Source organism: Colobus angolensis, unplaced genomic scaffold (genome assembly GCF_000951035.1).
Source record: "Colobus angolensis palliatus isolate OR3802 unplaced genomic scaffold, Cang.pa_1.0 Scaffold157, whole genome shotgun sequence".
NCBI classification, from domain to species: Eukaryota; Metazoa; Chordata; class Mammalia; order Primates; family Cercopithecidae; genus Colobus; species Colobus angolensis.
Window position 1 is genome coordinate 2,315,739 of NW_012114677.1, and position 14,952 is coordinate 2,330,690.

At 53.8% G+C, this 14,952-nt stretch overlaps 1 protein-coding gene across 3 annotated transcripts in view; it reads right to left on the minus strand.

The window, feature by feature from the left end:
* PCGF3 (polycomb group ring finger 3) overlaps positions 1-14,952 on the minus strand; it is a 37,718-nt gene that overhangs the window by 21,412 nt on the left and 1,354 nt on the right. Inside the window, exons 3-8 of one of the 3 annotated variants that reach the window (XM_011936801.1) lie at positions 14,791-14,885; positions 13,531-13,648; positions 12,296-12,392; positions 9,811-9,866; positions 1,899-2,009; positions 778-866 (exon numbers count right to left, since the gene is read on the minus strand). In XM_011936801.1, coding sequence (XP_011792191.1) covers positions 778-866; positions 1,899-2,009; positions 9,811-9,866; positions 12,296-12,392; positions 13,531-13,648; positions 14,791-14,880 — 561 coding nt within the window. In that variant the 5' untranslated portion in view covers positions 14,881-14,885. Of the gene's footprint in view, positions 1-777; positions 867-1,898; positions 2,010-9,810; positions 9,867-12,295; positions 13,437-13,530; positions 13,649-14,790; positions 14,886-14,952 lie in introns of all 3 variants that reach the window. The other 2 variants (XM_011936802.1, XM_011936803.1) reach the window with 2 other exon arrangements.

A 14,952-nucleotide genomic window follows, 5' to 3' on the forward strand; every position in this document is an offset into this window, starting at 1 on the left:
CCCGTCTCTACTAAAAACACAAAAGTTAGCGAGGTGTGGTGACAGGCGCCGATAGTCCCAGCTACTCAGGATGCTGAGGCAGGAGAATCGCTTGAACCCAGGAGGCAGAGGCTGCAGTGAGCCAAGATGGTGCCACTGCACTGCAGCCTGGCAGACAAGAGCAAAACTCCACCCCCCAAAAAAAAGTTCTCTAGACATTGGTATGGAATTTCACTGAATTCTTTTACTGTGTGTCTGTGACCATGTAGTTTTTCCGTCTTCATCTGGTAATACAGTAAATGACACACGAAGAGGCCCTCAACGTTCACTCTCACTTTCAGCACACTGCTGGGCTTTGCCTTCTTTCACACAACATTCACAGACGCAGAGACGTGCCCGGGGGAAAAGGCACACAACTCGGGCCATGGGGCTGAGAGGCCAGAGCCGGCCGCTGACCTGCCATGTTTTATATCTACCATGCTTTACCTTAAGCACATGCTCCTCTGGTCATTTTTAAAAAAGAAAAACAAAGGAAGAAGTCGGGAGGAAGAAAACTGCAGCCCTTGGGTGCTGGGCATCACTTCATCCTGAGGGAAGGTTTCTGGTGTGAGCCCTCCCTCGGTGCTCCTGGCACTGCACTATCACAGGAGGACTAATACAGGAGCGTTCCGGAGCCCCGGGGCCCCACCTACCTGCTCGGGGTCCCTGGGGAGCACTAATACAGAAGCCTTGGGGCCCCGCCCACCTGCTCATGGTTCCAAATACTGGAGCATCCGGAAGCCCCAGGGCCCCGCCCACCTGCTCGTCGCTGCGGTGGTAGTCGTTGTCCTCCTCCGGCTTCTCCTCCGCGGCCTCTTTGTTTGAACTGTCGTCTGCTTTGGTTTCACCTTTTAGCACAAACAGAACATAGTGCACCATGAAATCCAAACTGTCAAGCCATTTAAAAAACTCCACTGTACTCCAAATGCTGTCAAAAATTCATTCCATTAGGAGACTCTGGACCCCCGAAGCAGAGTAAGAGTCAAAGGAAAGCCGTCTGCAAAGCGTCTGCAGGGGTCTCGCCAGGAGGCGGAATGGGCGTGTGGGTCTGTGGGTGCAGGAGTGGGGAGCACAGAAGACAGGGACGGGGCAGCCGGAGCCGGTGCGGGACACAGACGTGCTTTGCACCCACCTGGCCAGGCCCGCCCAGAGCTGCTCAGTGCTGATCCCATCAGCCCTCCATCTGAAAGCCTTCTGCTAAAAATCCACTATTCTAACACTGCATTTAAAATGAAAACTTCCCCTCAGGTAAAACGGTTCTGACAGGACTGCTTGGTTCCCAGACACGCTCCCTAAGCACCCCTCATGGCTGCGCTTCCTGAGACCCGCAAAGCCATGGGAGTGACAGAGCCAGGCCCCTCTTACCCCTCCAACTGTCACAGATACACAGAGGAGCCTAAACATTTCTTCAGAGTTTGTGTGGTCCATTAGGAAAATAAAATGTCCTCAAGACATGAAAATCTGTTGTGATACGCTCAGATCTGAACATACCATTCCCTTTACACAGAAACCAAACCATTATTTTGCCATTTTACAGTAAACCAAGGCAAGCCAAGTCTCAGGAAGTTCACCTTCCACTACTTTTTCCACAGGCTCTCCGACCCCTGACCTCTGCCCCCTAGGCACTCTTGGGGGGCCCTCCTGCTGTCCCCTGCTGGCCTCACCCCTCCAGGACCCCTGCTTCCCCTCTCTGTCCACATTCCCACTGGTACCAGGAGTGAGGAGGAACGCCTCGAACCCTAACCTCCCCGCACCCTCAGGTTCCTTCATTTTCTCCCCTGAGTACGTGTGGGAGGGCCTGGCAGACAGTGACGGCTCTTTAAGAAAAGGCCTCGTGCAGGGATTCCTGGGGCTTCTCGATGGGCACGCTGGGCACTCACCATTCCGATGGGAATCTAAGTGCTGTTTTGCAGAGCAGGTCTCCCCCTTGATGTCTCCAGGCACCTCCATGCCCAATTTGTGATAGAACTCCCTCTGCTTTCTCATTTCCGCTACGGAAAATCAACACACAGCTTTTAATCTTACACAGGCAATGGATTATATTAAACTTCTGTTCATAAACATCATATAAAGAAAATTACGGATTTGCATTATGAAGTTTGAAGGCTACTAATAAGAAAGCAGCAAATTAAGACTGGGATGTTTTCGAGGCTCAGCACAGCAGGAGGTGCACCCCCCGGGCACCCGCCCCAACAGCCCACATGGGACGCTGAGTCGCAGGCTGGCTGCTTCAGGCCTAGGACAGGCACGGAGCCCAGGAAGCCCAGCTGTGGGACTGTCATCCCCACCTCGGCCACCGCCTGTGAGTGTCCAATGTTGCAGAACCAACCATCACCGGGGCTTGATAAACACTGCGGCCACATGGGTGCCACATCAAACATCATTGCTGACCTCATGGCTGAGCCAGTGAACTGCCTGGACACCCTCAGCTCAGAGAATGAACCTGCCACTGGGTTCTCCCCACACTTCTGCACGGTGGCAGACCCTGCCAGCACCCAAGGCCACCACTGAGGAACCCCAAAAGAGCCCTCGAGGGCCTGACAGCCCCAGGGACCATGTGTCCTGGGTGCCTGAGTCCACAGCCTGCTGCGACGGCTGCTCACAGCTATGGGCTCTGGTGCCACGTTGCCTGGCAGTGGGTTAAGAGTGCCCCCTGGTGTCTGTGGCCACAACCACAGGCACAAATTCCAGGGAAGAGACTGCTCGGCCGCAGACAGGCAGCATCCTTCTCACCCACACATACCATTGGGTCACTCCAGCTCGAGGCGGTCTCTGCTGGTCGGACCAGAAGAGGCCTGACCCTCCAGGGATGGCCAGCAAGAGCAGGCCAGAACCTTGCAGGCTCCAGGGAAAAGCAAACGGACTCTCAGCAAAGGCCCCCTAAATGTGACCTTAAGTTCACACCCAGGCAACGAACGGAGTGGACGACGTGGGTCACTGCTCAGGAACACAGTAGGCAGCAAAGAAAGGTCAGAACAAAGCTGCTCAAACCGCAACCCAGACATCACTCTGAAAACTAACTTACGTGTTACATGACCAACCAAGTTTACTTCACCAAACTTTTTATCCACGTTTGTCCTCCCTACATACCATGTGCTCAGCCAGGCCAGGGAAACACCCTGGACAAATCCCAACCTACACAGCTGCCTCACAAACACCAACCACGCAGGCACCAATGCCTGTGTGAGGCAATGAGCTTGGACACCCCGAGAGCCTGGGCAGAGAGAGAGGAGGGGACCCCGAGAGCCTGGGCAGAGAGGGAGGAGGGGACCCCGAGAGCCTGGGCAGAGAGGGAGGAGGGGACCCCGAGAGCCTGGGCAGAGAGGGGGAGGGGACCCCGAGAGCCTGGGCAGAGAGGGGGGGGACCCCGAGAGCCTGGGCAGAGAGGGAGGAGGGGACCCCAAGAGCCTGGGCAGAGACGGAGGAGGGGACCCCGAGAGCCTGGGCAGAGAGAGAGGGGGGACCCCGAGAGCCTGGGCAGAGAGGGAGGAGGGGACCCCAAGAGCCTGGGCAGAGAGGGAGGAGGGGACCCTGAGAGCCTAAGTAGAGACAGGAGGGGGCCCTGAGAGCCTAGGAAGAGGGGACCCTGAGAGCTTGGGGAGAGGAGGGGACCCCAAGAGCCTGGACAGAGACAGGAGGGGACCCCAAGAGCCTGGGTAGAGAGAGGGGGACCCCAAGAGCCTGGGGAGAGAAAAGAGGGGACCCCGAGAGCCTGGGGAGAGAAAGGAGGGGACCCTGAGCGCCTGGGGAGAGAAAGGAGGGGACCCCGAGAGCCTGGGTAGAGAAAGGAGGGGACTCCGAGAGCCTGGGTAGAGAAAGGAGGGGACTCCGAGAGCCTGGGTTGGGGGGGACCCCAAGAGCCTGGGGAGAGACAGGAGGGGACCCCGAGAGCCAAGGGGATAGGTGTGGCCGGCCTCAGGTGGATGGAATGCTGGAGCTTCACAAGGGAAATGCTGAAAGATTAGCCTGGACAATCTGAGAGCAACTTGAAAGAAAATGTTTCCCTTAAATAATCACATCCCAGCAGCTGGAATGGAGGCCTGGAAGACGGGGGCTGACAGCAGGAGGCTGTGCCCATCAGAGTCTCCAGAAGAGCTGTAATGGGAACGACAGAGAGGTCACATGGGTCTGTGCAAAGGAGAGAGCCCCAAGGACACAGTGGAAAACAACTCAGCTTCAGACCCTCGGCTCTAATTCCCATTTCTTTAATTTTCACCTAGAAGAATAAAAAAGGATTAAAAATAGTAGCACTCAGTGTCAGGTGTATAGAAGCATTCAAACATTTATTGGGGCTGGGTGGTGGCTCACACCTGTAATCCTGGCAGTTTGGGAGGCTGAGGCAGGTGGATCACCTGAGGTCAGGAGTTCAAGACCAGCCTGGCCAACACAGGCTGGCCAACACTTTCATTTAGTAGAAATGAAACCCCATTTCTACTAAAATACAAAAAATTAGCCGGGCATGGTGGCAGGTGCCTGTAATCCCAGCTACTCAGGAGGCTGAGATGGGAGAACTGTGTGAACCTGGGAGGCGGAGGTTGCGGTGAGCTGAGATCGTGCCACTGCACTCAGCCTGGGCAACAAGAGTGAAACTCCGTCTCAAAAGTGAATGAATGAATGAATGAATAAGAGCTCACTGTCTCCGGACACCGCTCTTCAGCCGTGGCAGTCCAGCCTGATCTGATGAGCTCACTGTTGGCACAAGGCTAACGAATCAGACAATTGGAAGCTTACTCTGACTACAGCCATGTTTCATTTTCACTTCTGAGAAGAAATTCTGCTGTGATGAGACATTCCATTTTAAATTTTCAGTATTTTCTAAATATTGCTTTCCTGTGAGTGGGGAATATTGCTGGTGTCTAAATACTGCTTTCCTGTAAGTGGGGATATTGCTGGTGTTGAGGTGGTGACTTCATCGTCAGCTGTTTGCTCTCGGCATAGCTACAGCATCACGGATGAGAAACTCAGTGCTTTGCCATCAACAATGACAGTTCCACAACAAAACAATCCAGAGTTCACTGTGGCTTCGAAGCGCAACCCTGAAGTCCCCTTTTCTGCTTTCCTCGTTCTGACGTGAAGGCCCATGCAGTGGTCGTGAAAACGTCCCGACGCGGTGATGACGAGTTCCAGCCAGGGCGCACAGAGAACTGCTCAAAGCCACCAGCAGGCAGGCAGCATGCGCCCAGCGCACACTCAACTGCACCATGGACGGGTGATGCACCATGGACGGGTGAAGGCAGACTGCCGCTGAGCCAGGAGGGCCGGTTCCAATCAGACTATGCACCATGAAATTTCAATTCTTGGCCAGGCGCAGTGGCTCAAGCCTGTAATCCCAGCACTCTGGGAGGCCGAGACAGGCAGATCACGAGGTCAGGAGATCGAGACCATCCTGGCGAACACTGTGAAACCCCGTCTCTACTAAAAAATACAAAAAAATAGCCAGGCGAGGTGGCAGGCACCTGTAGTCCCAGCTACTCAGGAGGCTGAGGCAGGAGAATGGCGTGAACCCGGGAGGTGGAGCTTGCAGTGAGCCGAGATTCGGCCACTGTACTCCAGCCTGGGCGACAGAGCGAGACTCCATCTCAGAAAAAAAAAAAAAAGAAAAAAAAGAAATTTCAATTCTTACATTTTCACATCATAAAATACGATGCTTTTGATTTTTTCGGACTATTTAAAAATGTAAAGAAACATTCTTAGCTCATGGGATCCTCTTGCCTCGGCCTCCCACAGTGCTAGGGCTACAGGCATGAGACACTGTGTCCGGTCCCCACGTTTCTAAAGCAAGAGGTGACAGGCATGTTCAGGATCCGTGGAGAGAGGACTGGTGAGCGTGTGAGCCCCATGACCCTCCCCAGGAACGCAGAGGAGCCTGCAGAGGACTGGTGAGCGCGAGCCCCACAGCCCTCCCCAGGAACGCAGAGGAGCCTGGCACACCAAAGACTACGACACGGCCACCGAGTAAAAGAGCCCAGAATGGGCAGAGACTGAGAATGGACACTTTGGTAGGCCGGGCACGGGGGCTCATGCCTGTAATCCCAGCACTTTAGGAGGCTGAGGTGAGTGGATCACGAGGTCAGGAGATTGAGACCATCCTGGCTAACACGGTGAGACCCCGTCTCTACTAAAAATACAAAAAAAAAAATTAGCTGGGCGAGGTGGCAGGCGCCTGTAGTCCCAGCTACTTGGGAGGCTGAGGCAGGAGAATCGCTTGAACCCGGGAGGCGGAGTTTGCAGTGAGCCGAGATCATGGCCACTGCACTCCAGCCTGGGTGACAGAGCGAGACTCCATCTCAAAAAAAAAAAAAAAAAAAAAAAAATTTATAAAAACAAAAAGAAACAACAAACCACTAAAACCCTAACCCCACCTGTGATCCAGCAAGGAACTCTCTTCCAGCAAGCCTCCACCACGGGCGGGAGCGAGGACGGTGTGGAGGGCCTGCCCGGCGCCCGGGTGGGAGGGGCTGGACCCGGCTGGCATCTCCTCCAAAACAGGCACCTGGACCCTCAAGGGCTGACGCCTTGCCACACCACTGCATCCTCACAGCTAATGCACATTTCAGGAAGAGGCCTCTGGTCAGAGAAATCAGGTTTACAATTATCTGCCCCACAGATAAAACTAAACAAATTGCAAGTAGCCTCCATCAAGAAAACAGGTGCACTGCTAAGAGTTTTAAAGTTAGAATCCTCCTTCTAAAGAGCCACAAATGACTGAAAGTTTGCGAAACAACAAAAAGAATATTGACTCAATGGAAAATATGGTGGCCAGAGAGAGGAGCTTGTCAGGGAGACGGCTCGGGGCCACTGTGCCCTGGGGGTGTGAATCTGGAGCACTCCGGAACCTCCTGCCTCTTGACTTCTTCAGTGTAGACTGGAGTTGGTAGCATCCATGCCGGACAAGAGTGTGCTGAGGTGGACGAGAACACACAACTTGCTCCAGGCTGGACGCACTGTGCCCTCCCTGCACAAGCTCAAGTTTCACAGGAAGGTGCCACTGTGCACGGGTCTGCTGGCCTTGAGACACCCCGGCCCCCCAGGAGGAACCCCGGCTCTTGGGCAAAGAAGCAGGGCAGCCCTGAGGAGGAACCTGGGTCCTCGGGCAAAGAGGCAGGGCAGCCCCGAAAGCCTCGAGTCCTGGACAGGGACCACCCAAGACCCCGGGGCGTGAAGAGGTGCCCGCTGGCTGCAGATGAGGACTGGAGCATCAGGAAGGACACGAGCACGGCGCATGCAGAACACACAGGTCAAACACGTGACTGCAGGGGCTGCAGAGGCAGGGAAACCAGCTTGCTGTTTTGAACACAAATGAAGGAAATAGTTTTTTTCAGCCCTTCCTACACAAAATGGACCAAATAGTAAAGTGTGTCTTTCTGGTTTTCTGGAAGCACTCCAACTAACACACAAAGACGAGGGATGGAACGGGGCGGCATGCAGATCTCAGCGCTATCCTCCTCAGCACGTGGATGACACCTGCCCTGATGGACTCCCAGAAGCGGGCTTGCCAAAAACACAGACGGAATGCGACCCAGGTCTACTGCCACAGGACAGCCCAGGACAATGGGAAGGCAGAGGCTGGAGGGAACCAGAAAGAGGCACATGAGCCAGTGGCATTCTCTGGATCCTGACTGGAATAAACAGAAACAGGCTGGGTGTGGGGGCTCACACCTGTAATCCCAGCACTTTGGGAGGCCGAGGAAGGAGGACTGCTTGAGACCAGGAGTTCAAGACCAGCCTGGGCAACACAGCAAAATCCTATCCCTACAAAAAATTAGCCAGGCATGGTGGTGCTTGCCTGTAGTTCCGGCTACCCGGCAGGCTGAGGTGGGAGAAGCACTTGAGCCCGGGAGGTTGAGGCTTCGGTGAGCTGTGATAGCACCGCTGCACTCTAGCCTGGGCAACAGGGACCGGGTCTCAAAAAAATAATAATAAATAAACAAACAACAACCAAAACCCACAGTATTTATGAGACAACTGGAAATGTCCGCGCTGAGGGACTATTTGGTTTTAAGGAATCTCCACCATTTTCCTGAACGTTATAAAGGTACGTGGTTATGAGCTTTAAGAAGAACCCTTATCTTCTGGGAATAGTACTGCGCCCTTTACAGATCAAAGGCCACGGGGCGAGGCTGAGGGGGGAGTAGGTGCAGCAAAGCCTGGAAACTGCTGGCAGGGGGTGTGGGGGTCACAAAACTCGAGATTCTTGCCCCAATCCCGCCCACTGCTATGCGTTTGAAACACTCCAGTGCAAACTTTTTTTTTTTAAGATGGAGTCTTGCTCTGTCATGCAGCCTGGAGTGCAGTGGTGTGATCTCGGCTCACTGTAACCTCTGCCTCCCGGGTTCAAGCGATTCTCCTGCCTCAGCCTCCTGAGTAGCTGGGATTACAGGCACCTGCCACCACGTCCAGCTAATTTTTTTTTTTGTATTTTTAGTACAGACAGGGTTTCACTATGTTGGTCAGGCTGGTCTCAAACTCCTAACCTGATGATCCACCCACCTCGGCCTCCCAAAGTGCTGGGATTACAGGCATGAGTCATTGTGCCCGGCCACTAATGTTTCTTAAAGTATCAGCACTGGTGGGGGTCACAAAACTCAGGGTGCTGCCCCAATTCCACCCACTGCCATGCGTCTGAAACACTCGGTGCAAACGTTTCTTAAGGTGTCAGCATTTTACTCGAATGTATCCTTTGCCTTTTCCCAGGACTAAAAAACTTTCATGGGGAGGGGGGAGGGGGGAGGGATTGCATTGGGGAGTTATACCTGATATAAATGATGAATTGATGGGTGCTGACGAGTTGATGGGTGCAGCACACCAACATGGCACAAGTATACATATGTAACAAACCTGCACGTTATGCACATGTACCCTAGAACTTAAAGTATAATAAAAAAAAAAAAGAAAAGAAAAAAAAAAAACTTTCAGATATTAAAAGACTAATTGTTTCATCTACGTTTACTCAGGAAATCTAAATTCTTCCTGCATGAATGAACTCTGTGAGTAGGGAAAGAAGCCTCTTAACAGTGTGATTCTCTGGGTCATGCATTAAAGGTGAGATACGATTTCTATGGATCTGGCATATTCAGCGTGTTTTGAATTCTAACCCTCTTCTGAGATACAGTGAGAACCAGCCCAAGTGAATTCTCACCTTCTCTATCTGCCTTTGAAAGGTCTGATGAGCAGAATGCCAGGACAGCCCACCTGGCGCTGACCTGGCCCCTCCTTGGCCTCCTTCCCGGTCACCAGCGGAGGGCCACCACCACCGTGCAAGCGTCGGGAGCCAGGGAAATTTCAGCCGAGCGATCCCCAAGCAACCGATTTCCACTTGCAGGGTATTTGTACTACTTGGTATTTCTTTTAATTCTAAATGAAATTTGACTTTATGGTGAAGTTTTTCCAGAAATACCAGTTACCCGCTCTGCCAATGTGCTGCTCCTCTGTTGTGGGGAGGCTGGCGCTGTGGGATTGGGGGAGGCGGACCTGGGACAGGGCCCAGGAAGAAGGCAGGGTCCTGGGCGGGGCAGGAGCTGCATTGAACCCTGGGGGTCCCATGCACTAAACATGCGATCCATACTTGCTGAATGAATACAGAGAAGGAGTAGAAAGATGTCTACGCATCCTAGATAGACAAAAGAAGAGACCAGTCAAGGAGATAAAGATGGGCTGAGAGCAGGGATGAGAAGACAGTGATTCGGCCAAAAGGAAAGGGGCCTCCCATCCGAAAACCAAACTTCCAGGAGAGCAGCGGCTGCAGAGGCCAGGCTGGGATCTCAGAGATCAGCGAGACAGTCGGACACTCACCTTCTTGGAGGCCTGGTACCAGTTTGTAAACAATATCTTGCATGGTTCTGTCATGACTGGCAAAAGAAGAGACAGGTGGCGTTAGCTAGAAATGTTAATTCTACAATTTTTGTACATTTTCCATTTAACAATACCAAAGTTCAGAATCACCAGTCTGGAACTCTATTGGAATTTTACTTCCAGTTTACAAATGAAAAGATATTTGTGTCACCAAAAGCTATGTATGACTTGAATTAATGCATCATTTAATTTGGGCTCTGGCTGCTTACAAACATTCGAAATAATGACAGATAAGGTTATTCTGGGAACCCGTGCTTCTGTCTGCTGGGCACCCCAGGTTCCCTGCGTCCTGTGCGCTCAGGGGACACTGTCCCTGCCCCTCCCACCAAGTGCTTCCTGGGGTATCCTGGTCTTTGTGGGATTTCCACTGAACAGAGGCTTTTCTAGAATGTTTCCAAATAATGTAAAGAAAAGTCTGTAAGAGTTGGGTGCGGTGGCTCACACCTGTAATCCTAGCACTTTGGGAGGCCAAGGTGGGCGGATAACCTAAAGTCAGGAGTTTGAAACCAGCCTTGCCAACACGGTGAAACCCCATCTCTACTAAAAATACAAAAAATAGCCAGGCACAGTGGGGCACACCTGCCCAGCTGAGGCAGGAGAATCGTTTGAACCAGGGAGGCGGAGGTTGCAGTGAGTCCAGATTACACCACTGCAATCAAGCCTGGACAATGAGAGAGACTCTGTCCTAAGATGAGGCCCTTCCTGTCGTCTTTATGATCTAGATCGAGGTTTTGTGAAAAGATTACATAAACATGGTATTTAAAATCTAGTTTCCACTTTGGTATGCTCTTTTTATTTTTTTAGTTTTTTTGAGACAGGGTCTCCTCCTGTCACTTAGGCTGGAGTACAGTGGTACGATCTTGGCTCACTGCAACCTCTGCCTCCTGGGCTCAAGCAATCCTCTCACCTCCGCCTCCTGAGTAGCTGGAACCACAGACGCCGAGATCAAGACCAGCCTGGCCAACAAGATGAAATCCCATCTCTACTAAAAATGCAAAAATTAGACAGGCTTGGTAGCAGGCGCCTGTAATCCCAGCTATTCGGGAGGCTGAGGCAGGAGAATCGCTTGAACCCAAGAGGCGAAGCTTGCAGCAAGCTGAGATGGCGCCACTGTACTCCAGCCTGGTGACTGCGAGATTCCGTCTCAAAAATAAATAAATAAATAAAATTTAAAAATAATAAAAATAAAAGGGAAAAACAAACACATTGGCCTTTCCTCCTTCAAAATGTGTCTTCAGAATTATCTCTACTACCCTCTGTGGTATGGCGAGCATTTCCCTTCCTTTGGAGCAACTCCCCAAATCTGAACGACCCCCCCAAATCTGTGTGAGAACCACATGCTCCACCTGGCTGGCCCCTTGGCCTCCTGCTCACGTCCAGGCCAGCGCCGCCTTCTCCAGAAACAGTGGCTGGCCCAGTGGTCAGTCGAGGTTCTCTGTGACCCTGGGCAGAAGAGCGTGGCACAGGGACACAGACCCCGGCCATGTGTCAGGGGTAGCAGGGCCAGGGCCCCAGGACTACCTGTTCCACGGCAGAAGGGTGAAAGGTGGATCCAAGGGCCAGCTCACATCAAATTTAACTTCAGCAAATTCTGCGTAAAACTCATGACATTCAACCTGGGTCTTGAGGGTTCTCCAATGATTTAACTTGACTAAGTGTTTTTTCTCTTTTTTTGAGACAGAGTCTTGCTCTGTTGCCAGGCTGGTGTGCAACGGCACAGTCTCCGCTTACTGCAACCTCTGCCTCCTGGGTTCAAGTGATTCTCCTGTCTCAATCTCCCGAGTAGCTGGGATTACAGGCGTGCGCCACCACGCCTGGCTGATTTTGTATTTTTAGTAGAGATGGGGTTTTCCATGTTGGCCAGGCTGGTCTCAAACTCCCGACCTCAGGTGATCTGCCCACCTCAGCCTCCCAAAGTGCTGGGATTACAGGTGTGAGCCACTGCACCCGGACTACTTGACTAAGTACAGATGGAAATGTATCTGCAGGCACAGTCTGGGCAGGCCTGGCAGGGTGGCCTGGTAAGTGCTGGACCCAGGTTCTTCGTGTGCAGCTCCTGGGGTGCCCTTGGTCAGGAGAGGCTGCTGCCAAGGCAGGATGGGGGTATGGCGCTGTGGCCTGGGAAGGCCCACATTCACAGAGACACCTGGGGGCACTCACCCATGGTACTGTGGCCTGGCAACGCCCACACCCACACCCACAGAGATGCCCAGGGGCACTCACCCATGGTACTGTGGCCTGGCAACGCCCACACTCACAGAGGCGCCTGGGGGCACTCACCCCACATACGGTGGCCTGGGAACACCCACACTCACAGAGACGCCTGGGAACGCCCACACTCACAGAGACGCCTGGGAACGCCCACACTCACAGAGACGCCTGGGAACGCCCACACTCACAGAGACGCCTGGGGGCACTGACTCACCCGATGTACTGCAGGGGGTGGCTCTGGTGGATCACGATCCTGCAGGTGGGGCAGGTGTTGTTCTCCTCCAGGTACTTCACCAGGCAGCTCCTGCAGACTGGCATCAAAGCACAAGTGTGTTAAGAGTGAGTCCAGAGCCAGGGCACCCACCCCACCCGTGTGCTCCACTGAACACGGGCATCTCTGAGCTCATTTTTGTGCAGATGCTCACTGCTGTCCTCCTTATGGCTCTTGGCTTCTGAAAGGAAACATCTTGCCATTCTGGTATCAGAAGCAATGAGAAAGTTTTAACTGCCCTGTCAATGGGCTTCCTCAAAGAGGCAGGGTTAGGGTTCAAGTGGGAAGAAACACTTAGAATGGGGAGATGATGCTCAAAGGTGAGAGAGCTGTGGGTCATCAGAACATGGGCTAATACAGATAATTTTACAATATTTTGTCCTCAAAGATGACAGTATCTTCCATGTACAACTAGATAAAATCAAATGAAAATAACCTAACATAAAATATGCTAACCAATATCTAAAAATACGATTAACGTTAAAGTCAAAATTCTATCAACTGGGCAAATATTTTATTTTCTAAAATGAGAAATACACAAGCATCACTTGTAAGTGTACACTTTATTTTAAAGATCCTGTTTACGCGAAATGCTCCTCAGCCATCAAGAGACGCACACAGCAGTCGTCCACACCAGCAGGGCCGCCAGCCATGAGGCCTCATGTTAGCACAAGAACTGAGCCTCAGCCTGACTGATGACACCTGCCTGTCAGCTGCAGCCACACTTAGAGAAACACCCAGGTCCAGCCCCAGTTGTGAGTCCTCTAACACCAACGCACAGGCTCATCAGGTGTGAGGACGCACATCCAGTGTGAGGAGCACACTGGCAGGTTCCCCTTTGAAGGATTTAAGGAACTCCTTTGGAGATTTGGAAACCGCCAGCAGTGAGCACCGTGTCACAGCGACTACTGGCCCTGCTGCTCAGTGGGAGGAACGCGGTCTTTCCTGTGTTTAGCTCTCCTAAGTGAGGCCTCATCTGCTCTGAAACCACCCACAAGACCTTTAGTGTGAAATGACTTTTCTGACTTATCCTCAAGATCCTCTCTGCCCCTGGTCCTGGGTCCTGCTTTTGTCGGGGCTTGGGCTCAAAGCTCATGGTAAAACAAAAGCCAAGGTTCTGAAGAGCACACAGCTGGGAAGGGTACGCCTTCCCTGGGTGGCCTGGGTGGGGCACGCACAGGTGTGCAGGCACTCCGTCACCGTGGTGGCGTCGATGAGGTACCCACTGCACAGGCGGCAGGTGATGTGGGCGTTGATGTCCCACAGCTTGATCTTCCTGGTCAACATCTTTGGCTTCTGCAAGACAAAACGCGATTAATTAACACCTGAAACTTTCCAAAGCCTTTCATCCTTGGCTGAGCAGCCCTCCAAGGAAGACCATGCAGGCTGGGAGGAAGGTGCATGCCCCGGGGCCCTGGCGGCAGGAGCCTCCTGGGCTCACTGGGTCCCAGGCTCCCATGTGCAGGGCATGGTCAGCAATCCAGTGTCTGTGTGCACTGGGACAATCCCACCTTTTCAAAAGCCTCCGGCTCCCCCGGCACCGGCTTCTCTCTGTGCCTGACACCCCTTCCTCTCCTCCCGCAGTGAGGACTGAGGAGGGTCCATAAAGCTTCAGAGAGGCAGGATCCCGGGACCCTCTGTCTTCTGTGAAAGTGGAGGGAGCAGGAGGAGCCCGCGACGGCAGAGCTGCCGGATGTGATGAGGATGGGCAGGCTCTGGGCACCTGGACCCTGTGCGGCTCACAGCGCGGCCCTTGGGCCCAGTTTAGAGTCTGGGCTGTGCACCCTTCCCCCTTCCTCCCCATTCACTTCCGGGCCGGCGCCGCTTCCACGGGGTGTCCTGAGGCTGTGTCTCCCAGAGCCTGAGGCAGCACGGGGTAGGGGCCGCGTCGCCCCGGGGCACCACTCTACCCTCGCAGGGCGGGCACAAGGCCAGGCCACAGTGGCTGGTGGACGCCCTGCCTTGAGAGCTGCCGCAGCCGCTCTGCTCGCCCACCAGACCTGCGCCTTTAGGGAGGTGACCCCCGACGCCACCGCAGGCCGGCAGGCAGCCTGGTGATTTGCTTCTGTGCTCGAGGCAAGAGAGCAGGGCCGCTGCGCGGGTGGAGGCTGGCGGGGACTCAGGCTGGCCGGGGTGCACCCCCTACTGGGAGTTCGCTCCCCAGACCTTTCGCCAGGGGGGAAGCAGGCACGAGTTTTCCTCAGCGAGGAGAGAAAGCCGCGACCCAAACGGCTGCATGCGTGACACCACTTCCGTCATCACCGCCACCAAGAGGCCCAGTCTGGAGCTCTCTGCTGAGCCCCACGTCGCCTGCTGCAGGCGCGGACCTGGGGGTCCCACGAAGCAGCCGAAAGCTGGGCTGATCCAGGGGTCACATGCCTGTGGGTGAGGCCTGTCCCCGACCACTATGCCACCAACTTTACGCCTGCGGTCCTCACCTGGTCACGGAGACTTCCAAAGTCAAATCCTCCCCTCCTCCTCCCTGTGGGGCTGTGAGGCTCGGGAGACCTGATGCGCACTGAGGACATGGAGCCTGCCCAGGAAGGGGAAGGGAGACGGAGGGGAGGGGGCGCCCCTGAGGCCCACACCCACCTGGGGGG